We start from the raw sequence: 23908 nt of genomic DNA on the forward strand, positions 1-23908 counted from the left end.
CAGGGACTGTCCCCACACTGTGCTACCCACAACGCCATTCCAAAAGCCTACTCAAGGCTTTCACTTGATATTTCTAATAAGAGTGATTGTTCCCCTGATGCTATCAAATGTTTTTGAGACCTGGTGAAAGGAGGAAAACTGGCACCTCTCAACTTCTTAATACCTTTGCTGCATCCCCAGTCTGAAGAAGCCACTTTCCTCAGGGCTGAAGCTGTACAATCTTGCTGCATAGGATGCAGCACATGCGTTTTAGGAGTTCATGTTGGCCATTTCATGGAACCAGGCATAAATCACTTGAAGGAATCTCTCAGCAAATGCTTTTGATTTCACCACATTTAAACTGCTGTCAGAAAAAAAAATGTTCCTTTTATTCTCTAAATGAGGGAAAAAATAGCTTCTTAGAAAATACCTCTATTTCTGTAGAATACTTCTACTACTGAAGAATAATTCCCATTTCTTGTGCTTCCCCCCCCCCCCCCCCTTACTAATATCTGTTCGGTACCTAAAACGAGAAAAGCTGTACCAGCTTCATCCATCTCACCTGCATGACTTGGACTTACACTATCCTAACAAGAACATGGCTTTCCACTGGCAATGCACGGTTCGTGCCCTGCAGCTGCACAGACCCTTTAATTTCCCCACTGAGCAGCAAGCTGCTGCATTAGCTGCAGTGATAGGAGGAGACAAAAGGGCCCTTTCTCCTGATTAAAAAAAAAAAAAAAAAAGTAAAGAGCAACATTTTGTGACCACCAGCAGAGTAAGAAAGGTAAACTTGCCCACCTCCTGCTCTTCCCTAGGGAGGGAGTGCTACCTGCAAGAGCTGCTCCTGCTTTCTCGTCTAGTTGACAAGCTCTGCAACCATCATTGCTGCTACAGAGGTACTATTGCATTAAAAACCCCACCAGCCTCACTTCCTTCTGCTCTGCTCCCTTAGCTTCTTAGGTACTCTTTTAAAGTTTTTCAGGAATGCATTTACACTTGTGTCTCAAAGGAGAACAACTGCAACTGTGCCCATAAACAGATGCCTAGGAAAGAAGAGGAACAATCCACTATCATATGATTTTTTTTCCCCTGAGTGCTCTTCTAGCTTCCAACTATTTGCCGCTCAGGGGATTTCCTGATCTGATGTTGTTAACCACAGCATAAGGAAAAAAGATATTGTGAAGCTGACTGTGGCTTCTTTGATCTACTGGCTTGTCTGTGCTGGGTTCAGTTTAAAGCAGAACATGCCCAAAGCTTCTCTAATATATGCCAGTTGATTGCAGCTCGCAGGGGTCTGACGACCTGCTGATACTGGCTGTATGGCATGCACAAGAATATGCAGCACTAGTTTTTATCAAGCATGGCCAGCATGATTTTTTTAGATTTACCAAAGTCCTAATTTGATTTAAAAGATAGGAAAAAATAGGGAATTAAATACCCGGATGTGGGTCATTCTCACAGCATTCCGTTCCTCCAAAGCTGAATGCTTTCTTCCTGCATCAACAAAAGCAAATTTCCAATACATGGTCTATCACATGAACAGCTGACAAAGAACCTCAGTACAACAGCTAAGTGATGCCTCAGAGTCCCAGAATGACCTACTGCAATCTGGTTTTGCCTCCTCTGAGAGGCCCAGTCAGCAAAAGTCAGGTAATTTAATGGTCATAACCTGACCAAGGCAAGATAGTATGGGAATATTTTGTTCAGGTGCTAAAGGATCCAATTTCATTAGTTCAAAATAAATTATTTGTTTCACTTCAAGGCTGAATCTAGTAAAACACTGTAGACTGCCTCCTTCTTGGGGTACCACACCAGTTAAAAACTAAGTCCAAGAGAGATATTGCAGCTGAGCATGAGGCAATGTAACCTTCTAGAATTCCAAGGGAGAAAGCAAGAGGGCAGGTTTTTTCTTCATATTTACAAAGGCTTGATGAATTTTACATAAGAAAGATACAAAATTGAAGACAACAAAATACAAAGAGATCTCAAGATACATGATGAACCAAGAATTCATGCATAATATACGATATTTCAAAGGCATGTAAAGAAGCAATGTAAGAATCAGATGTTCTTGGTGTATACAGTGTAGTTCAAGAAGCATTCCTTCTTAAGAAGACAGAAGTTGAAAATGCAACAGACACAAAGTGCATTCTGGATACAGGAGGGCAGAAAGGATCCCATGGTTTAGGCTGAGCTCTGTATGGATGTACATTTTTGAGGATCCTTTCAATATACTTACCAATAATTGTCTCTAGAAATACTTACATGCATTGTTACAATGGAATACTCAGCTAATTTAAAGGTAATCAATGACCTATTAAAATTGCACCTATCTGATTTTAGTCACTCATTGAAATGCCCCTAGCTTAGGTCTAAAGTAATTTCACAGTAGTACAGTGCTACTATTTTATCCAACCTGATCTTCAAGACCTTTTTGGGTCAATTAAAGTACCAGATTCTTTTCAAACTTAAAAAAACCCAAACAAACAGCTTTCTGGTTATTTCAATAGTCAAACATTTTTTCCCTCCCTGCATCACAGGACTTTTTTCTTGTCATGTCTAGATCTGCAGAGACAAATTTTTTCTAAGGCTACATGATATCAGATAGCTTTGTGGTTTGATAGGTGTAGAAAATTCCATGAGAAAAGGAAATCCAGAAAAAATTCCTAGTGTAATTCCTACTTTTCAAGAAAACTTATCATTGAAGAGGATATCATTATTTCAAGTTGGCACATCTACCAATGATAAGGAAATGTATCCTGAAATCAATTTTTGAAACCAAACATGTAAGACTAATCACTTTATTTCCCTGCTTAACAGGTGCTGATACCAGAGGGAAAATACTAAATAGCGTATGACACCCTTGAGAAGCATGTAAGATATTTATCTGCTTGAGAGCCATGACAGTTGCATAGAGAAAAGATAGTGAAAGGGAAAAAACCAGTTTAAGGATGGAGGGTGAAATCTTGATGCTGCTTAAATCTAAGGTATTTTGAGTTCAGCAGGACAAGGATATATCCCCTGGCTTACCCTAAGCTTGCCCCCATTACAGAGTTCAGGCTGCCCAATTCATCCTTCTAGGTCAGGTCATAAATGTGCCTTTTCATTTTATAAGGGAGGTTTTGCTTAGGTTTCTATTTCTACAACCACGTCTTTCTGCTGAAGCAGCTGCTAGGACACAATCCCCTAGTAAGTGACCCCATTTTTAACCCAAGACAGCTTGGTTACTGCTATGCTAAGGGCAGATACAGTTGTGATTTTGATGGAGGGGCTTTTCAACCACGTCTTTACGATAATGATAAGTGAATTGCAGAGCTGCAGTGGCCCGGGCAAACACAGTAGCTGAAAATAACACGAAACAGAGCAGTGCACCACTCTGTTAACACATACAGAGCAAGTGGCTATGCCCAGTCAGGAGGTTTAACAGCTCTGGGCCTGTGTTAGATGAAGTCCTGTGCACAGAGATAGTAAAAGACTGACTCTTCTCTTCTCTCTCTCTCTCTCCTGTTTTATTCCTCCTAAAATATACTTATGCATCTACTGTTTCTCTGTAAAAAGAAGATTAAGCTGGCTTCTGGTTGGGTAAGAATGGTGAAATGTACTACCCGTAAGTAAGCTGTATATTCATGGTGGAATATTTTAAATGACCCTTTCATAAGAAAGGATTTTTTAAAAAATCCATAACTGTGGGCATTAAGTGCATATCTCTCACATGTGAATTTCCTAGCTGATATTTGGTTGGGCTTTAGAAACTGTGACACAATAAAGCCATTAAAATTCTGTGGTTAATTTGTTCCTGCAATATTAACTTTCCCATAACTCATGATGAATATCTTGAGTTTGGATATGTCTTAGAAGAACTTCTGACAGTGATAACTTGCCTTTTCTCCCATTTCCTGTGCAAATGTTATGTTTATTAATGTATAAAAGAGTAACTTTTCTAATAAACTTGCACGGTGATTTTTCCAGTAATGGCTTTGACTGGGTATAGTTACTACCAAAATAGCGAATGATAAGCTCTTTCATGGATTTATTTGGTTAATTACTCTCATTTGTATTTCTGGGCAGAATTCAGTATAACATAGCCTTGGAAAATACAGATCCCGTTGCCAAAATAAATTTTCTCACTCCCAGATCCATTCATTTCCTAGACAATAGGTGAGGTCAGAGGGGAAACAAGGAGTCATTCCCTTAATATGGGCAAACCACTAGTGAGCTACCATGCATCCTATTCTTCTCCAATAGAGCTGTAATTGCTTCTAGAACACCTGTATTTAGGCCAGATACATTCACAGGAATAGAGGAAAGGCAAAGGAGTACTGGTGTTAAAATGAGCAGAGAGAGGCACATGTGGGGAATGGGAACAGATCAGCCAATGAAGACTTTTTAATGAAACTGTGTTTCAGCTTGATTTCGCACAATAATAGAGGAAGCTCCCAGGTCCCCCAAGGAAGGCCAACAGGTTCTTTCAATAGACGGAAAGGCCAGTGCCTAAGGGCACTTAGCAAGCACTCCAATTTTTAGCTCTGTGTTTGACCACCTTTATGATCTTAATCAGGTTCCTTTGTGTCCTGTGCCTTATTTTTCCCTCTTTTGAAACATTGCAGGAATATTTTGCCATATCCTTATGCTATGGGAAGGATAAATATGCTGATGAATATGAGATAATTTTGTGTTACTGAAAAGCAGGCAAGTAGAAAGCCAGTATTCAACTACTTGCCCATAGGTATGACTGTAGGATTGTCAACAATCTAATTATTGCAGAATACTGCTTAACCAAACCATCTAGAAACTTTATAGTTTGGACAAACTCAATTGCTATGATTCATCTGAAAGGCATAGGTCTGTAACAGACATGGGAAAATACCTGCCACCACTCTAGGAAACAGAATTAGATGGCTGAGGTCAGATGAAGAGCTGGAGCTCATTCCATGCAGCCACCCACTGGGAGAAAGGGATAAAAGTAAACACATTTCCATGAAGTACTCCACCCCTCAAATACCTAAGGCATTTCTCACTACTTCCCCAGCTTAGTTCAGATGAAGGATGAGTTAAGGAACAGCTTGATTTTGGTCCAAGTAAGGATTAGAACATTAGATGTACGTCATTGCAAATTGTCACTCTAGAATGCTTTACATTATCTCAATTTTAAAAGTAGAACATAAGGATTATTTTTTTAATGATTAAAGGTCTCAGAGATGCAAACCCAAAAGTAATAGTGTCTTTTACTTTAAGACTGTGGTCCTGATAAATAAAGATTATTATTATTTGGAGATGAAAAGGCATGATATTCTTAAGACTAAAATGTAAGATTTCTGTTTGACTCACCAATTGTAGTCCTCTTCTGACAATGAAGCACATCCTCTTTCTTTTCACTGAACTATCAGTTTTAGCTGCCTGTGACTTGCCTGTTAGTAAGAAAGAGAACAAACCCCATTTACTATCCTAAAGCTTGGGGTAGGATGCAGGAAAACAGTAGACAAAGCATTCAACAGTCTCACAGGTTTTAGAGAAAGCTACACTAATGCCAAACTCTCTGTTGCCAGTAAGTCACTAGAGCAAGAAATGCTGGTAGGAGTTTGAGGTATTATGGCAGTACTGAGTTGGGTACATAATGAAAAGCTGTGGGCTCACTTTCAAACTGCAAAACTCTTCTGTTGGTGTTTTTGTGAATCTTTCTTAAAGAAACTTCAGCTACATTAAGACAGAGAATCCCTACCCAAACCTATCTTGGCAGAACTGTTGAGCAGAAAAACACATTGCCTGGAAACACATTCCTTAACTCTTCACTATATCAACTCTATTGTGGTCTTCAAAATCTCCATCCTTCAGGATAAACAGTATTGTTTCATTTCCTCCTGCTGGAGAATGTCAGGCAAAGAGAGAGGATTTTGCTCCTGCTATGGAATCGGGCCCTAGCCAGGAGCATTTACTACAATTTCTTGTCCACAAGGAATGGTGGTGGCCCTGCAGGTACAGAAGGAAGGGGATGTGCCATGTCTGATGAACACAGCAGGTCAGGCTCACTTTCTTGTATTCTCTGGGCATTCTTGGAGTGAACTCAGTAGGATTTCAGATAACCCTAACCAACATGTATTTTCCTAATAACAAGAGCAATGCCAAATATACTGCAGCTGAACTTACTCTTTGAATTAGTTTATTTAACTGAATTTTTAACTCCTCTTGGAGTTCTGCCCTAAAAGAAATTCAACTATACCTGTCTTTTAGGGGCAGATGCTGATCTGGATTGGGTTGATCCTGATGAGACTTGAGTAGTCTTTAATTTTCTTATGCTCCCACATTAGAGGTGTGCCCTTTTTCTCCCTTCTGTCCTAGAGACATATCATTCAAGCTTACACTCTCCCAGCTGCTGCCCAGTGCTAAAGCCTTTTTCCAAGCTTGAAGGAGTCAGAAACTGCAGTGTGGTATAGCAGCCAGGAGTATATAGATTGCCAGCAATGGCAAGGGAAATTAGTCCCTCTCTTTTGCATCCAGGTTTCTTATGTGACTCACTTTAATGTGAAATTAAACTTCCCTTGTTCTGACAGATTCATAGCAGCTAATCCTCAGCTTTTATAAAATAGTCAGGGCAAATCTTTTGAAGGTCAAAAGGCATTTCTGGCAGCATACAGTCACTCCCTCGTCTGCTAATGGGTCTATATCTGACAACAGCTTGTGTGTTGCAGGCAATTAATATTGTTCATGTTAGCCTCAGCTCAGCATTGGCCTCTATTGATGGAATATGTCATGGAGAGAGAGTGAGCTGAGATGTCAGGTAACTCAAGATTTTATATGTGAAAGTGATGGTACCTTGCATCTAAAGACTGCCAAGAATGTTACACCCATCAGTTAATGTAGGCTTGGATCTAGAAAGGGTCTCAGCAGGTGCTTTCTTTGATCTTAAACCAAGACCCCTCTCTGTCATTGCCTAAACTTACAATGCATTTTACATAAGCAGGCAGCAGATAAGAGGAACATAGCTTACCCTAAAAGGGAAGACCTAACCCCGGAGCATCTCCTCCGACCATGCCTTAATCCTGAGGCTACACTTTCTCTCACTGTCACTCCACGGCCCCACAATGTTGTGTTTCATTTGTGCAGCAAAATTGCTTCAAGGGCAGGATTAGAGAGCAACCATCCTCCAGCACCTGGAGCCTTGCCTCCCAGACTGCTCCTCAGAGATGTATTACAGAGTTCGAACCTTCTCCTGTCACCTAAGGCTGAGAAGGATGGAGAAGCCAACTTTTAATTTCTAATTAATAAACTACTAACTTTCCATTAATAATCTAATTAGGAAAGCAGATTCTGCTCCTGATGCCAGAAGATACCGTCCCCACAGGGAGCCTACCTGCGAGGGGCCACATGTTTGTCCTAGGCCTCTGGGCCTGATCTGCAGCAGCTTCCCACCTCCTACTGCTGGAGGCCCCAGTTAAACCCCCCCTCAGCATCCAGGGCTGCTGTGTGTTGGGTTTTACCTCAGCATCCAGGGCTGCTGTGTGTTGGGTTTTAGCTCAGCATCCAGGGCTCCTGTGTGTTGGGTTTTACCTCAGCATCCAGGGCTGCTGCGTGTTGGATTTTACCTCAGCATCCAGGGCTGCTGTGTGTTGGGTTTTAGCTCAGCATCCAGGGCTCCTGTGTGTTGGGTTTTATCTCAGCATTCAGGGCTGCTGTGTGTTGGGTTTTACTTCAGTATCCAGGGCTGCTGTGTGTTGGGTTTTACCTCAGCATCCAGGGCTGCTGTGTGCGGGATTTTACCTCAGCATCCAGGGCTCCTGTGTGTTGGGTTTTACCTCAGTATCCAGGGCTCCTGTGTGTTGGGTTTTATCTCAGCATCCAGGGCTGCTGTGTGTTGGGTTTTACCTCAGCATCCAGGGCTGCTGTGTGCGGGATTTTACCTCAGCATCCAGGGCTGCTGTGTGTTGGGTTTTAGCTCAGCATCCAGGGCTCCTGTGTGCTGGGTTTTACCTCTCCTGAGGCAGGACAAAAAGGCCTTTTCCCAAAGGTGGCCAGACCTGTATGGATGAGCACTGGGAAGGAATGCAACTGTCTTCATACTGCTGGGCCATGCTGTGTCTTGTGCAGAAACTAACTGCTCATACTGTCTCAAATATCATGTTACTGCAAACACTATCTTGGAGTGATTCATCTACCCCATGACTTTTTTTTTTAATGAATCCCTTTCCTGTAAAACAGGATGCAGATATGCCTTTGTTTCTTTCAGCCACCACCTACTTCTGGTTGTTCTGGTAACTTACTCAGGTTTTTGGCCCCTGCTTATGGTGTTTAAAAGACTGTCCAAATCCCAGTGCTCCTATACAAAGGTCGTGCATACTGTGGTACAGCTGGTGCCATTGTCTGCAGGCTATGCCCTATAAAAAACCCACAGCCTTGTTTATGAGCTTCTCAAATGCTTCTCTTGAGCCTGGGGCTTACACTTGATAGAAAGCTGGGACCTTGAAGAAGCAGCGGGAGGTGGTTGCTTGCTTATGTTTGGTCAAAAAGAGCTCCTAAGTTTTTTTTTTTAATTATTTTTAACCATGCTAAGCTATCTTTCTGGCTGAAAAAAAAAAAAAAACCCAAAACAAAACTTGAAAAGAAAACAACCTACCTGTTGTTGGTTTTCGTTTTGCTTTGTTTTTTAATGTATAAGTGGTGAACTTTTTGCAGTTGTATAGAGCGTTATAATGCTACTCGTAGTTCCTGCTGGGCTTGAATTCAGATCCATCTTGAGTATTAATTTATACTGGTACTAGAGCAGAGTTGTTGTTGCATATGAAGGTTCAGATTTGGGAAAGAAAAAGTGTTTTCCCTCAGTTTTGGTTCACATTGTAAATAAAAGAAGATGTGGTGTGAGAAGTAGACTCGCAGTGGTTGGGGAAACTATCAAACAACTCTCTTCACAGCAGGAAGCTCCTGCTGATGCTGAGGAACTCAAAGTGGTTGAGAGATCCTTTGAATGCATAGCCTACCTGTCTTGCTCAACCCATGTTTCTGCTCATCTCCACCAGTGCAGCAGCCACCTGTGGTGGGACACAGCAGAAGGTAGTGGCATGTAGCTCTCTTAGATGAGCCAGCAAGGGAAAAACATCAGTCATGAGAGCTAAGGAGACTTTTGACCCTACTGAAAATGGGGGAAGTGTACTGCTAAGTTCTCTGGTGACTTGAAGAAGACAAATCAAAAAAGGACTGGAATATTGTGATAATGGGGAGTGGCAAAAGAGGTGGAGTTGGAAATGCAGAAAGAAGAAATAATTTTTAATCTTTGGTCCATCTGTCTGGTGTTGCTTGCTGGGTTGCAACATAACCAATTCAGAGAAAGCAAGTTCTTGAAACATCAGATTCCTTCTTCCAAACAGGAGAAGTTTTTGTAATTGAAGGGCATGCACCTCTGAAACTTGGTTCTAAATTCAAGACCATTGAATTAAAAGCCAGTTCTGCCATTACCTGAGCAGTTAATAAAATCTATTGCCTTATGATAGATTTTTTCTGCAGGCAAGAATTGATCTGTCCTCATTGTGATTTGTGAGATTGAGGAGAAAACACAAAATATAATCTGTATTTCTAGTGCACTGAAAAATTTCACTGTGGTCTTCTAAGGCTTGGAAGTAACTAAAACTGCAGTGGTCATTTTTTTGATTTATTGAAAATAAAGCATACCTTATTAACATTTTAATAAAGAGAATCTCTTTGCAGCAGTGCTCAGAGTAGCTGTTATTTCTCTCTATGCAATTCCATTCTCTAAAAGGGAAAATACTATTGAGATCTGTAAGGCATGATTTGTTAGAATGAAACTAAACATACAAATACACCAAAGCAAAATGCTTTTTAAAGGTGCTGTGTTTATGAGAGGTACTTGCCCAATATGTGTGATGCAAAATGGGGATGCTTTGTGAAGAAATCATCCTTGTAAAGCCATTGGTTCTGGTCATCAGACTCTATCCAATGCTTTAGTGATGATGCTGCTGATCTATTTGGGAAGTTGGCTGGCTCTCAAGGCAGAGTCTCTTCTCAAAGGCTGTTTCACAGTGAAAATATGCTCAGTGCAGTCGAGTGCATGAATGAAAAAGCCTCTGGTACCTTCTAGTCTGGCAAAATGCAGCACAAAACTCAACTTGCTCTGTCCTTTCTGCTGTCCCAGGTAAGAAATGTGTGGGTTTTTTTCCTTGCTTTATTTCATCTTCCTTCTCTTATGCATTTGGATTTGAAAGTATTTGTAATTCAGGTCTGATTTCTGAGTAATTATACATTGCTTGAATTACTATTGAAAGATGCGAGATCTCTGCTACAAGCCAGTTGCTAGGAATGTAGAATCTCGTAGTTGCTTGATTTACAATTACAGCAAATTTGCTGTGTGATATATAGCTTTTTTTTTGTTTGTTTCCCTTCAGGAAGGGTGGTGGGGGGAATCTTTCAAGTGTCTCGGTTGCAGCTGCAGCAGCAATATTTTCTGTCATATCAAATGCTGCAACTTTGATTTGCCTCTTCCCTCTGTGGCTTTTGCCGAGTGGTAGTCTTACAGGCTGTTATAGGCAGCTCACATTATTTATTGCTTTTTATTAAAATAAAGATGAGGGGGGGAATATGGAGGAAAAATAAAACCAGACCTTGCAAAAGGTTCCGTTCCCCCTACTCACTTGATAGATGTGTAATACTCTGTTAGTTGACTCGCTATGTAGCCTTGCTCTTATTAAATGTAATAGATCCCCCTCTGCCAGAAAGCAGAGGAAAAAACACCCAGCTTTAAAAACACGGAGCTGTTAAAGCCCTGCTGCTGCTGTCTGTCAAAGCAGAGGTACTCACTGGGCTTTGACTTCTCCATAGCTTCTGGTTGCTCTCTTTTCTTCTTGCTGCTGCTAAAGGGCTTACTTTTTGGAAGCTCCAGGGGGAGGGGAGGGGGGTGGGGGGTGGTGTTTGAAAATCCTTTGTTGTTGTCCAGCTTAAATATATCCTTCTTTTGTCTCAGGAGCTCTGTAAACTCTTGTGTTTAGTGACAGTGGCACTGGTATCCTCTGCACCAAGTAGAGATAAAAGTTAATTCCTTTTTCGACTTACAATTGAGTGCTTTTGTTAACCCTTAGGGGGTTGGTAGATTAATTTAGAGTGTCAAACTAGTGCTTGGGATGTTGAGTCTGGGCACTCGGGTTTATAACTGCAGTCTCCAGTAGGAATTTAGTCTGCTTTTTAAAAACAGGATGATAAGGAGAAGCTGGGAAGGCTTTACAGCTGAGAGGAGATACACCAAGACCATGTGAGTAGGTTGAACTAGATGCATATATGCTGTGGATCAAGGCTGGGATTTTTAGGTCCTGGCTTAACCTGATAAGGAATAAAAGCATGAGCGTGGGTGGCTGAAGTTATGGGACAGCAGGAGACTCAGTGACTGGGGACTTGTGAGCAAGCACACAGGAATTTGGGTGGGTTTAGGCTAACAATCCTGCTTCAGGGAGTGTAACAAATGAAAGCAGCAGCTTTGGATCATAGGTGTGGTGCCTGAATGCACTGGTGAAAGATGAGTTTGAGGAGCCAGAGCAGCATGTGCTGGTGATTGTATACACAGAGTTTCTTGCAGGGCCTCCCTAGTAGGGCTGAGGCTTTCTGAATTGTGTAGGAGGGCTGCCCACTGGGCAGCTCTCCAGTTCTGCTGAGACTGGCTGCTGCTCCTGGGGGAGGGCTGGATGGCTCTCTGGTGGTGATGGCCAAAGGGCTCCGGGGAGGAGAAGTTGTCAAACTGGGATGAGATCCAGCCTGGGCAGGCAGCTGGGCTGGCAAATCTGCCAGTGGGAGGCAATGCTTAGGGAACAGAGGGAGAGAGCACTGGAAGTGCAAAGGTATCCTGTGCATATACTGAGTTGGTGCTCCCTCACCTTGAGCTTGAGATCTGCTATCTGGACTGAAGTTTGCCTGCTTTTCTTAATCATCTTGAGTTTGGATTTTCTGTAGCAGACCCTTGTAGGACATGAGCAGTATGTATTTCACAGGGAAGGACAGACTTCTAAGGCATGTTAAACCATGTAGCAGGGTTGTTTATTTTTTGTAACATCACTATCTGCTTAAAACCCGACACAGTGCAGAACACCTGATTCTGAAAACAGCTGTGCACTTTGTTGATAACTTTCAGCAATACTTCAGAGTTTATTCTCTTGCTGTGCTAAGATCAGTTCTAGTGCGCTGCGGGGCTAAGCATTGCTTTGTATTTAAATACTTAAACTGCACCATACCTTCTTTATTAGTGCATGTAGGTTTATCTGGCAATGTCTCTGCCTTGCGATTTAAAACATCTACAAGTTTACTTTCATTAATTCTTAGATGTAATCTAGAATCAGAGAATGGATTAGACCAAAATAAGTTAGTGTACATGATGATTCTGATTCAGGTATAAGGTTGTTGAGTATTGTCAGGTTAAAGAATGAGCTGAAGAAGAAAGCATTCTAGGGAAAGAAAAGGGAATTACTGAAATGCTGTTTGGCTTTTCTCTTTGACACACCACATGAACAACTTTCATGTGACAGGAAAAGTAAACAGAAGAATGTGAGAAACAACATATTAAACAAATGCAGCCATCTGGCTGTGTAGTGGTTGTAACACATTTTGGGATTTTTTTTCATAAGTTGTCTTTTTTTTTTCTCTCTTAGCAGTAGAGCTTCATATCATACAATGCTAGTGGAACAAGCAAAGCTCAGTTTTGAAGAAATGATTTCTAAACAACACAAACTCAAAAAAGTTTGTTTTTTATTAAAAGATAAAGTCTGCTTGGTTTTGCATTTCCTTGGTTGCATCTAATCCACCTACTTTTAAGTATCTTTAAAAATTGCATTTTGAGTTATTAAAAGGATGGAGGACTGGGGAATAACTTTTTCACCTCAACAAAGCAGCCTATTAAGTATGTTTGTGAAAGTTGTAGTAAACAGGTGGGTGATAATTTTTCCTTTGCAAAGATTTAATCTACACTGCTATCGACTCTTTGTCCTCTTTTCATCAAGAGGAAAATTAACATTAGCCGATGCAGCTGAGGAATGTGTTTCAAGCAATTGTTTAATTCAGAATCACCTTTAATACTACAAAGCATATCTGTAATATACAGCTTTATTGATCTGAAGCTGACAATAAAAACTAAGTGTACTCTGGTGCAGCTCACTATACAGTGGACAGTAAGCAGCAGTAAGCAGTAAATACAGACAGATTTTTAAATCTTTCAGATCAGAGTGTGCTTTACATTTTCCCCAGAGAAAATTTTCTAATTTTCTATATGCAAAATATTTGTTTTAGACAGAAGCTGTTCACAAGCTTGCTTTTGTATGTTATGTATTTCATGTAAATGAATCAACATAAAATTTGTAAGTAAAGCTTACAAGAGGAGAAAAATCCACTTTTTGTTTTTTTTTTTTTTTTTTTGATAGCTTTAACAATAACTGCCATGTTCCATTGGGTTGCAACTAAGCCAGATGAAAAAATATATAGATTATACAAGCTTGTCATTATCAAATAGAGAAAATTTCTCTCAAAACTTTTCCCATATGCATAGCTCACACTGCTGCATTAAGTTTTCAGTTTTTCAAATTTCTCCAGAAGAGGGCTCCATGCACAGCTTGAAAGTCAGCACCCATGTATTCAAAGCAAAAGAAATTGATCAGCTTCCTGAAAAAAGAAAAACCTGTCTCACCCAGTTTGTTAATAGAACAGTATACTCAAATTCTGACCAAGCATTTCCCTGTTGTACTGTGTTGCTGTAGGTCTTGTTTAAGACTGCTTATTATTTAGAGAGTTTTAGAAAGTGCCATACTTCTTGTGCTATAGTGGATTTCTAAAAATGCTTAAACTGTTAGAGAAACTCAGATGTCAGTTATTTCTGCTGATGAGTATCTTGTGAGCAGGCTGATGCTTATTCCTGACAGTTTCAGGCCATTGTCTTTGGTTATGTAGTCAAAAGGATTTTTCCCTTGCATATCTCATTCAAAAGATGGTATCTCCCCAAACACAGAGCCACTCCAGCAGTCATGCTATGCCTTTTCCATCCAGTGCAATACTGGATGAAGTTGGCCCCTGACGAATTATTCTGACTTTAGGCAATAGCTCTAACCTTTTAACAATATCCTTACATAGGACCTGACCAGACTCCTTACTTCTAAGCAGGAGAGATTTGTTACAACAGGTGGGTGGAAAGTGGCCAAAAAAAGTTCCTAGAGTTTTGGCATTAGTTAAACCCACTTTGTTGTGCACCCCTTGTGGTAAAGATTTGGATTTCTTTTTCTTCCTGTTAGTTGTTAGTAAGTAGGCTTTCCCCATTCTCTTAATACGTAGAGGCAAGCCAGATAACAGAGCTGTGACTGGTACACTCTTCCTGCATCACTGCATCACAGGTCTGGTACAACCCATCAGCTGCAGATTAATATGCTGCGTGTCAGGATCTTGGCATAAGATTTCAGGCCAGCATAAGGGAGTGGGGCTTCATGGGGAACTTGAGGCAGATATGTGAGTTTTTCAATTGTTTCGTGGAAATAATGTCTTTATTCTGTCTTTGATAGGTACAAGCACCAAACTGACATTTTGTATACCACTACTATTCTAACGAGCAAAATTTCGTCTATGCAGGCAAAAAGACAAATCTACCATTTCCACTGGGGAGGAGAGACAGAATGAGAGGGATTTATCATGCTTAGGAGACTAAGTGGGCTATAGTTCTTCTGAGCTAACTCTGGATGACAGTAGTGTGTTCTTGATTATGGCCATATGGTATCACTGTGCCCTGTCCTAATCACCAAGTCTGGATAGCCCAGATGAGAGACTGTTCTTCTGTCGCTTCATGTGTCCTGCAGCTAGCACAGTGTTAGTGTATGCAGATAAGTAGGATATCAAATGACAAAGAGAAGTGAAATAAAAAACTAGCTTCATTAACCATTGCCTAAATAATCCAAAGTTTTTGAAATTTGCCCACTTGTTTATTATTATTACCTTTTTTTTTTTAATGTTGTGATGTGGACTGTATTCTGTGTCAAATGGAGTAATCTAAATCTTTGAAAGCCTTATTGTTTTTATGAAGGGAACTCATTTCACTATTAACTTATCCAATATTCTACTGTTTTGGCTGAAGGAAAAAAAATGAGGAATTTAAGATTTGGTTTGATAGAGCTGGTTAAAACAGTTTTAAGCACAGACTAAAATAAATTTGAGCTACTAACAGTGGGGTGAAACTTTTCAGCACAGAGTGGTTATCAGTGTTTCGAACCACTTGGAAAAGCTGATTAAAGTGTTTAAATAACTTCTGATATCTATGGCTATCCATGTATGGATGTTTAGTTTGGTATCTTTATGAGTGTTGTTTTTAGGGAGCTGAACACCCATCTTCAAGCTCTAGAAGTGCCTCTAAACTGGGGTCCAATATTCAGCTCTCCTCAGACTAGTCTGGGGGTTCTACTCCCCAAACTATAATTTTATTGAAAAACAGAACAAACCAACCAATCAACAAAACCAGCAACAAAACAAGCAAACAAACAAACAGAAACCAAACCCGACCCAAACTAACCAACTAATCAAAAAAACACCAAACCCTATTTCAATCTAAACTCTTTGGTTCTCTTGCTGTGAACAACTAGTGCTTAATTTCTTACTGGCAATGTATATATTTATAAAAGCTAATATTTAATTCCCAAGGACTTTCTCAGCCTGGTATGTAATGAAGAGCAAGTAATTCTTGTGTATATGAAGGCTGTGTTAATAGGAGTACAGAGAGAAAGTGCATTTCTAGAAGTTTGAAGAAGTCTTTAGTAAATGAGTAATCATGACAGATGACCCTTGTGGTAGTTTTGCGTAACAAGGACTCAAAATACTGAAACCCACCGGTTCTAGGCCCCTAAGCTGTCACAACACTGTTAACAGGCTGTACACAAAGAAATATACATGCAACTTGAATTTAGGATAAGAGTTGCTCACTTGCAAGTATATTTCTCATCTATTGCTACTTGTGTGCTGAAGACTATTACTTGTGATTATCCCCTTTTCCTCCCCAAGCAATGATAATTGTGAATGCTTCTTGTCTGCTCCAGGGCAAAGCTGGCAAGCTGGGCTGGAAACACAGCTGGGGGAGTACTGATTCTATACATTGGCTGTCTGCCACATGGACAGTAACACATTTGTGGCAGAGGTAAAAAGAATTAATAACTTCAGATATTGCTTCAAACCAATCCATAAAACTGTTAGAACATTGAGTTTCCTTCAATTGCTATGGTACAAAAAGCATGTTACAACACACTTATCACGCTTATAATTGGCTCATCTACTTTACAGGCACTTTATCTATTTTTTTTCGTTGTCTTGGCACAACTTGGAACTGTAAGAAAGGTTTCTTGTGCAAAAGTCTCTGAGTCAAACGTAGGGAATTTTGAACCCATAAGAGCAAATGGAAAGCCTGAAGCTGTCCACAGATTCACTGTATAAAGGCAGAAATTCCAAGCTGCTGTAAATTCATCTGGGTTCACTAGGGAGCAATCCCAGTGTGCGTGAGTTAGGGGTGCAATCCATAGTTTGTACAGACAGCATACAAGGATGGAGGTAGGGGAAAATCATGTAAAGTTGTCACTTCCCTACCATGTTACAGCTCTCTTGATGTAAGATGGGCTTTGAAGTGTGTCTACTATATTTTAACTTTCAGCCTGCCTGGGAAAAGAAAAAATATTGGGAACAGTCTACTCATGATCTTGTATTTTCACATAGACAAACTTGTTGGCTTTGAGTTTCCCTACTGCCAAATAAGGTATATTTACACATTTCTCTGGAGACAGCCCTCTGTTTTCCCTGAGGAACCATGTTTTATCAGACAACAAACTGCTATGTCAAAATGTGAGAGCTGAACATAGCACTGCTCTATAGCTGACAAAGCAGGAAATCCAGAGCATCTGGTACTTGCTCTCTAATCTAAGTGAAAGGAGATGGAATTAGCTATTGGAATTGGATGGGCATTTCCTTCCCTGTTAAACCCATTGTTTCAGAGCTCTGTCAGAGGAAGCTGAGCAACACCAACTGCGTTACACAGCAGGAATGGATATCTCAGCTGCAGGATTGAGCTGTTCAGTACAGTTAGATAACTGGCCAAGTTAAAAGGTGTTCAGTTTGACCTTCTGCCAAGATAACTGCTGTTGCAAGTGCTGGGTAGTCATGGATATTATCTACCAACCTTATTCAGGTGAAGTACAAAATGAAAAACCTGTGGTAAAGAGGAATAAGAATGAAATTAAAATAGACTATAACTGAAACATAACAAAACAAAAAAACAACCCCCAAAAAAGCCCCAAACCACCACACAAACCAAACAAACACAACATGAAAATAAGTTTTGGGTTCTGTGTATTTGTATTAACCTGCTACCTGAAGGTTGTACTGTTTGCCAGGCTAAGTGTTTTTATTCTTCTCCAAAATGTCTTATTTTTATAATTCATGATCTGATTGAACAGGACTCTGAACTCTGTAAATCTTGATTTATGAATATCCATAATCCTGTCAATTTACTCGTATACAGCTCTGATCTGAACACTAAAATAGCTTTGGTTTGATCATCTTTCCGCATTACATGGTAATATTGTTTCAGGAGACATTATTCAGTGAGACAAAAAGTGTAAAGATGGTCTTCAAAGCTTAGCGGTTCAGAAATAAATAAGGCTCAGACATTTATTTCTAGTTTTGGAATCTTTATTTTCTTCTAATGTTTTTATTACAAGATCTCATTTTAAAATGAGAAGAGAACAATCTCCAGTTTTAAATGTCACCAAAGTTTTCCCTAACTGTTGGATCTATGCTGTTTAGTAGCGGTTTGCTACGCAGTCAGAGTATTGATTATTGCAATCTTATATGAGAGCATCTCTTTAGATGATAGTTTTAGATACAATGTGTTACCTGGAAATAAGTTAAGGATGTTGGGAATAGTTCATGACACTTTTATGTCTTGTAGAAATGACTTGAGGTCCTGCACACCTCAACTTTAGTTTTCTGAGTTTGCAACAGCAAAACACTGTTGCTCACACTAATATGGAAGCAGGTCTCCAGCAGATATGGATTGATTGCATTACCCTGCTTTGCATTATCTAGGTGAAGGATGATTAGTATCAATGCCATATGCATTTCCACTGTGTATGTACTGGGAGGCTTACATGGCTTCTATTACTATTATAGCTGAACACCCGCAAATGGTAATGAATTTATCCTTGCTTCCCTAAAATAAATGCTGAGTTACGACAGGAACATTATTCTGAAACAGGAGACAGCCTCCAACATCTGCCTGTTTCAATGACTTTACTTCTATTATCTTAGTTGAGTAATGATGGAGGCTGCTGTCACTTTGCTGCTGGTGTTGATTCAGTAGTGACAGTTCATTGTGCTGGAGAAAGATTAATGCTGATTGGAGGGAGCCCAGAATAAATTCAGTCTTTGGGCCAATCAGAAGCTGGTGTGTGTAGGACTAGTTTAATAATGCTGCTCAACTTTCAAGAATATAGTTATGATATGCCAAAGAAACTGCCTTTTCTGTACAGTTAGCGTTTTGCATATAGAGGGAACTAAAAAGAGAAAATGTTTAGTTACTCATAACTGTTAGAGAGTTCTTTCAGGCATAAGGAAAATGGAGTGTGCTTGCTTACAACTGCTCTTTATGTGATGGCTGCTGGCAAAATGATCTTTTGAAGCAGAGGAGGAGGATGAGGCTGTCAGTGTTATGTATACTGGGAGCATTTGAGACCAAAACAGTTAAAGGTAGAAGATGGAGAAGATAATGCACAATGAGCTATGATTCCAGTGCTTGGGAAAGGAAGAGATGCTGGATATTTCCACTGAAATTTGAGACATGGTCTCAACAGCAGAATATTTCCACCCCCTGTTCAGTGATCCCACCTTGCTTTCTTATCTCTGTTTGGAGGAGGTAGAGCTACTAAAAGCCAGGGCTTCTCTGGTAGAAGGTGACCTGCCTGGTCATGGCTGTTACACTTCTATGTGCAGCTTCTGGAAGTATGGTTACTATCCTAAAGTTCATTGTTAGTGAGGTATACATAAATGTTTGAATTTATGATGATGACATGTAGATGGTCCATTTGTTACAAGGCCAAAACATGAGAATCTCTAGACTTATTTGGACTATTGTATCCCAATCTCTGACTTTGCAGAACAGATGCTTCTTCCTGTGCGGTTATGTCCCTCTGAAATGAAGATTCAATTTTCTTACACTTGCTTCCCAAGAATTCCTGTTTCAAAACTTCTGTTCTTTCATTAGTCAAAGGCACACAGGCACAGAACTTGTTTCTTGCTGTGTGTGGGAGCTAAACATTGATTATGGGTGGCTAAAGGAGTTTGACTAAAATAGAAATTGATTTGATTGTCTGCCATAACTCATGTTGAACCTGAATAAAGTATGTTTTCCAATTTGTTCTTGACTTCTGATTTCTGCATGCTCTGTATTGTGGAGTCTAGCTGGGATATGAAGGAAGAAAAAACAATCATGCACAGCATGAGTTATTCTCCCTGCCTTACCACCACGCTGACTGGAAGCATCACCATTCCTGTTATTTCCTTGTTCAAAGTACCTTTTTTCCTCTGTTCCACTTCATCTGCTCAAAAAAAAAATCAAATAGTCTGAATGCTTTTGGTTTCTCTATTCAACATTTCTTCCAAAACTTCTAGTATTGTGGGAAAGGATTAATACATTTTACTACTGTGGTTTAGCTTCTCTTAGGTGGGCTTCAGCAGATCCTCTTGAAAAGTTCATCCCTGTTCTTGGTGCTTATAGATGTTTTTCTCTTGGTGGTAGATGAGAAGATGGTGGCAATTTCCCTGCAGCATGAGGAAAACCAGACACCTAAAGAGTCACTGTCCTTCAGCATTTTACATAGGTCCTGGTTACTTTCACTGGGTAATCTTCAGATTGCCTAGAGTTATTGCAGTATTAAATTGTAACCTGTAGCTAATCTGATAGGCAACTATGAGCACTGTATTGTTAGTACTTGTGTATCTGGCCCAAATCTTATGCATTTTTGCTACTTTCATATTATCCTACTCCTTTCTTCCTCAGTCCCTTAAGGCAGTCTAGTTCTATCTGCACATGTGGAAAATAACTTATTTTTATCTGTCCCATTAATAGTTTTAAGTCGGTGATTGCTGGAAGCCAGAAGTGCTGGGATAGTTATTTAGTAATCATGCTGAAAGCTGCTGAACTTCTTGTCCCTTTCCTTGGCTGACTGAGGAATACACGAAAGAGGATCAAAGTTTAATACGCAAAAATGGGAGGGAAAACAAAATCAATGGAAAAAAACAAGGTGTTATTCAATGTCCAGTAACTTTTTGAGCTGTTAGGATCTGGAAAGTAGCCTTTTTATCTGTGGTACGGTTAACAGGTGTATACAGGAATGGAGCACAGAATCTAGTCTGATTCTGCCTGATCTTCATTTACATACAATCTTACCTGATATTTAGGCTGAAACCAATATCCAGAGCTCTTGCTCATATCTGGATCTGAGTTGCTGGCATCAAGAAACAGCAGTACTTTGTCTTGTGCACATTTGTGTGCATCTGCATGCTGTATTTTATGTTTGTTGGGACTGTTTTATTATCATTTGCTGTATGTGTTAATGGACAATGTTTATGTCTGCCTGCTGCTTTGATGTTGTTGTGTTTGTGTTCATTAAATCCATTCTCCTGATGCTCTCAGAAACTTTTTACCGCACATCAAATAAAACCTGGGTGATACCTTCTTTGACTGACTAGCTGTCTGGGGAGGGAATGAAAAAGGAAAGAATAAGGGACAAACTGGGTTTAAGGTGAAACCAAATCAACCTTCACTGGTGGAGACCACATTTCAGCTTATATTGAAACTTCTTGAACTGTCTGAAACAATTTTATGTTTATCAGAAAGGTGGTTTTCCACATGTCCTCTGTGTAACACAAGCATACATTTTAATGCATGCTGGTGGAAATAGGTGTAATCCAGAGAAAAAGGAAAAGTAAGAAAGAGCCAGAGAACCTTGGTGAGGAAAAACAGCTCTGTTATGGCTTTCTAGCAATAAATATGAAGTCAGCCAAATGCTAGTACAAAACAGGCAATGTGTTGCTGAAATGAGCATGTGGGGGGCAGCTGTTATGAGAGATGAGTGCTCCAATGTATGCAATTTCCCTCCCCTTACCACTTTTGCTAATATATAATTTTACACACTTATCCCTTTTCTCTTGTTTCATGACATCTCTTAAAGGCCAGCTGAAGAGCAAAGATCAAAGGAAGTATGACCTAACTTCAGGCACTGTGATGGTTTCAGGCACATTTGTAAACTAACTGTTAGTTTTCTGCAGGTTCGTCTATGCTTAAATCAGAAAGAACCCTCTACTGAGAAATGAGCATACGATTCATGTACAATGGATCTACTTCTGACACTATTTCTGGGGTGTTTGCACTACTCATGATTCATCTGGCAGTGCCTGAATTTAAGCACTGATAAAGAGAACATAGCAGAGTGCAAATACATTTGACCTTTCAAAACATCGAAAGGAAAACAAAAATAGAAAAATAGTTTCTTTGCAGTTTTTCCTTGCACATGTGTAATGACTCCAAACAAATAAGCATTCATATTTCTGCCTTCGAAGCCTGGGTAGCACAAAGGCTGCTGGGCCTGAGATCTGCTGTTCTATGCCTGCTGTTCCCAGGACAGTGTATGTGAGTTGGTCTAACACTGGAGTAGAGGTAGAGGTACAAGTCAGTGTTGATTTCTCCAGTTCAGTGGTTGGCCTGTAGTTCAAATCTGCTGCATCCCTAAATTCTTATTGTTTAATAAGCTGTCCTTGTATAATTGGTACACTGGTCTTGGTTCATTCTCCTGATGGGCAGGAGACTGTATTTCAAGTGTAAAATACCACTGCAACTGTCACTTTAAGTCAGTAGTGCCAATACAGAAATAAGGCTCAGGTACCTGGGGAAAGTTTCTGCCAAAATCTTCAGCAAGCTACAACTTTAGTTAGCTTGGATGCAGACACCTCTTAATACTGCTGTGAGCAACTTTAAAAGGCAAGTACTTCCACGGGTGCTCTATGGTGTAAATCCCCCTGTTGAATTAAGCTACAATGGGCTGCTGCAGGGTTCAGCATTGCCTGAAGTTCACCCTTCTTAGAAGGGTTGGGTTTTTTAAATAGCTGTGTGGATGACTCAGGGGCATGGCAGTCCTGTTACACTTCCACTCCCCATGCTGGGACTGCTCCTGGGGAAAATGTATAGCTCTGAATAGACTTCCAAATATGATGGGAACTGAAGATCCTCCCTCTTTTGCCTCAAAACTGTTGACTTGTGAGAGCATTCCTTTGCTTTGAAAGCAGAGGAAGTACACACAGTACATCTCTCCCTGCCTACAAACTAGAGATGTACACAGTGTGCAGAATTTTGTGCCAAGCTCTGGGCATAGAGATAGGTTTTGAATGAAATGATCAGGGTAAATGTTTCTCTTAAGCTGCATCAGGGAAGGGAGGAAAGGCTACGCAGCACCTGGGATAAGTCTCTGATCTGGTATTGCTACCACTATTTTTGGCATTTCTAAAACCACTTGGAAGTTGTTGCACCAGAATTGGGATTGGTTTTTTTTCTTGGGGGGGGGGGTGGGGGTGGGGGTGGTGGTGTTCCGAAATGGTTTAACTGTAGGTGATAACCCCTCCTTGGTTTATTTTTACTACCCTGATACCTCTTGCATGCTGGTCAAGTCCAGTGCAGCAGGGAGAAACATTTTTTCTCTTCTCATCCCACTGTCTTATTTCCTGGTTCATTGTATAGTTGCCTCCTGTGGCTGTGGTTACATGAATTTCATTAATAGCAAATCTTGAGCAATCTGCTTAAATAATAATCAGCATGTCTGAATTTGCACATCTTCCATGCCTTTGTGAAACGGTGAGCTATCTGATCAGCTAGCTAGCACTTGTAAACAAATCCCTGTTTTTGTTCAGTGCTATTATGAAGGCTTCCTGCTGAACCAGGAGTGGTGAACTGAAAAGTATGTAGTACGTGTGGAGTCTAAAAAGGTGGGGGGAAGCTAGAAGGTGTGAATGCAGTTTAATAGGTAATTTTTCAAGGAAGGGATTCCTTACTATTCTGTCTTATTTAGTAACTCTTTACTGTAAAATATATAATTAGTCCTGGATAAGCAGCACTAATACACCAATTTTGTAATTTTTCCCAGACAAGCTTTTAACTATTCCCTTCAAAGTTATGCTCCTTTTTGCTCAGTCTCCTTTTGGCCCATGACACCTTATTTGTGTAACAGCCTAGCTTTGGCTGGACCAAAGTAGGGCAGAGAGCTTTCTTAAGCAATAACTGTAGCTTTGAGTATCCTTAGGTTGAGGAGGGTTTTGAGCCTTGGCCTTCCCCTCATCCAGCAATCTTTGTTAACTTTCATATTTTTTAATACATTTTTAACCTCTCCAGATACTGCTGCTTCATTAAGAACCTGAACCGTAAAGCAGTGCCGTTTCTCACCAACCACATGCATAAGGTTGACCTTTGGCTTAAGTACAAATTTTGCTGTCAGTCTTGTCCCATTACCAAAAATAGCATGAATCTTACTGACAAGATTTCCTGGCAGCTGTGGTTGGTGGGTGTGTAGGAAGTGAACCTTTCTAAATGACAGAAGTAATCTCTGATCCTTGTGTTTAGCACTGAAGCACATGCACCAACAAGCCCAGGAGGAGAGGGTTGTTTCTTGTTCTGTCCCTTGCCCTGTTTCCTTGTGAACACCCTCCCTTGTGCTGTGACTTGCCTTGCTGTGCTTGGCTAGTATGCCTGGGGACAGATTCCACTTCCAACACTCAGGAACAGCTGCTGGCCCTGTCAAGGACAACTGCATTCGCAGCCCTTGGAGATTTGCTTCTCTCATAACAGCTTCATCCTTCTCGAGCATCTTGATTTCAAGCGTCTGTTGAAGCACTG

At 40.4% G+C, this 23908-nt stretch overlaps 1 protein-coding gene across 1 annotated transcript in view; it reads left to right on the forward strand.

Annotated features, from left to right (window-relative positions):
- The first annotated feature begins 10048 nt into the window (after positions 1-10048).
- Positions 10049-23908, forward strand: part of CDH13 (cadherin 13) — a 466549-nt gene continuing 452689 nt past the window's right edge. The window contains exon 1 of the mRNA XM_054389914.1: positions 10049-10120. Within this exon, the coding sequence (XP_054245889.1) occupies positions 10076-10120 (45 nt within the window). The 5' untranslated portion in view covers positions 10049-10075. The remainder of the gene's footprint in view (positions 10121-23908) is intronic.

Source organism: Indicator indicator, chromosome 19 (genome assembly GCF_027791375.1).
Source record: "Indicator indicator isolate 239-I01 chromosome 19, UM_Iind_1.1, whole genome shotgun sequence".
Lineage (NCBI taxonomy): Eukaryota > Metazoa > Chordata > Aves > Piciformes > Indicatoridae > Indicator > Indicator indicator.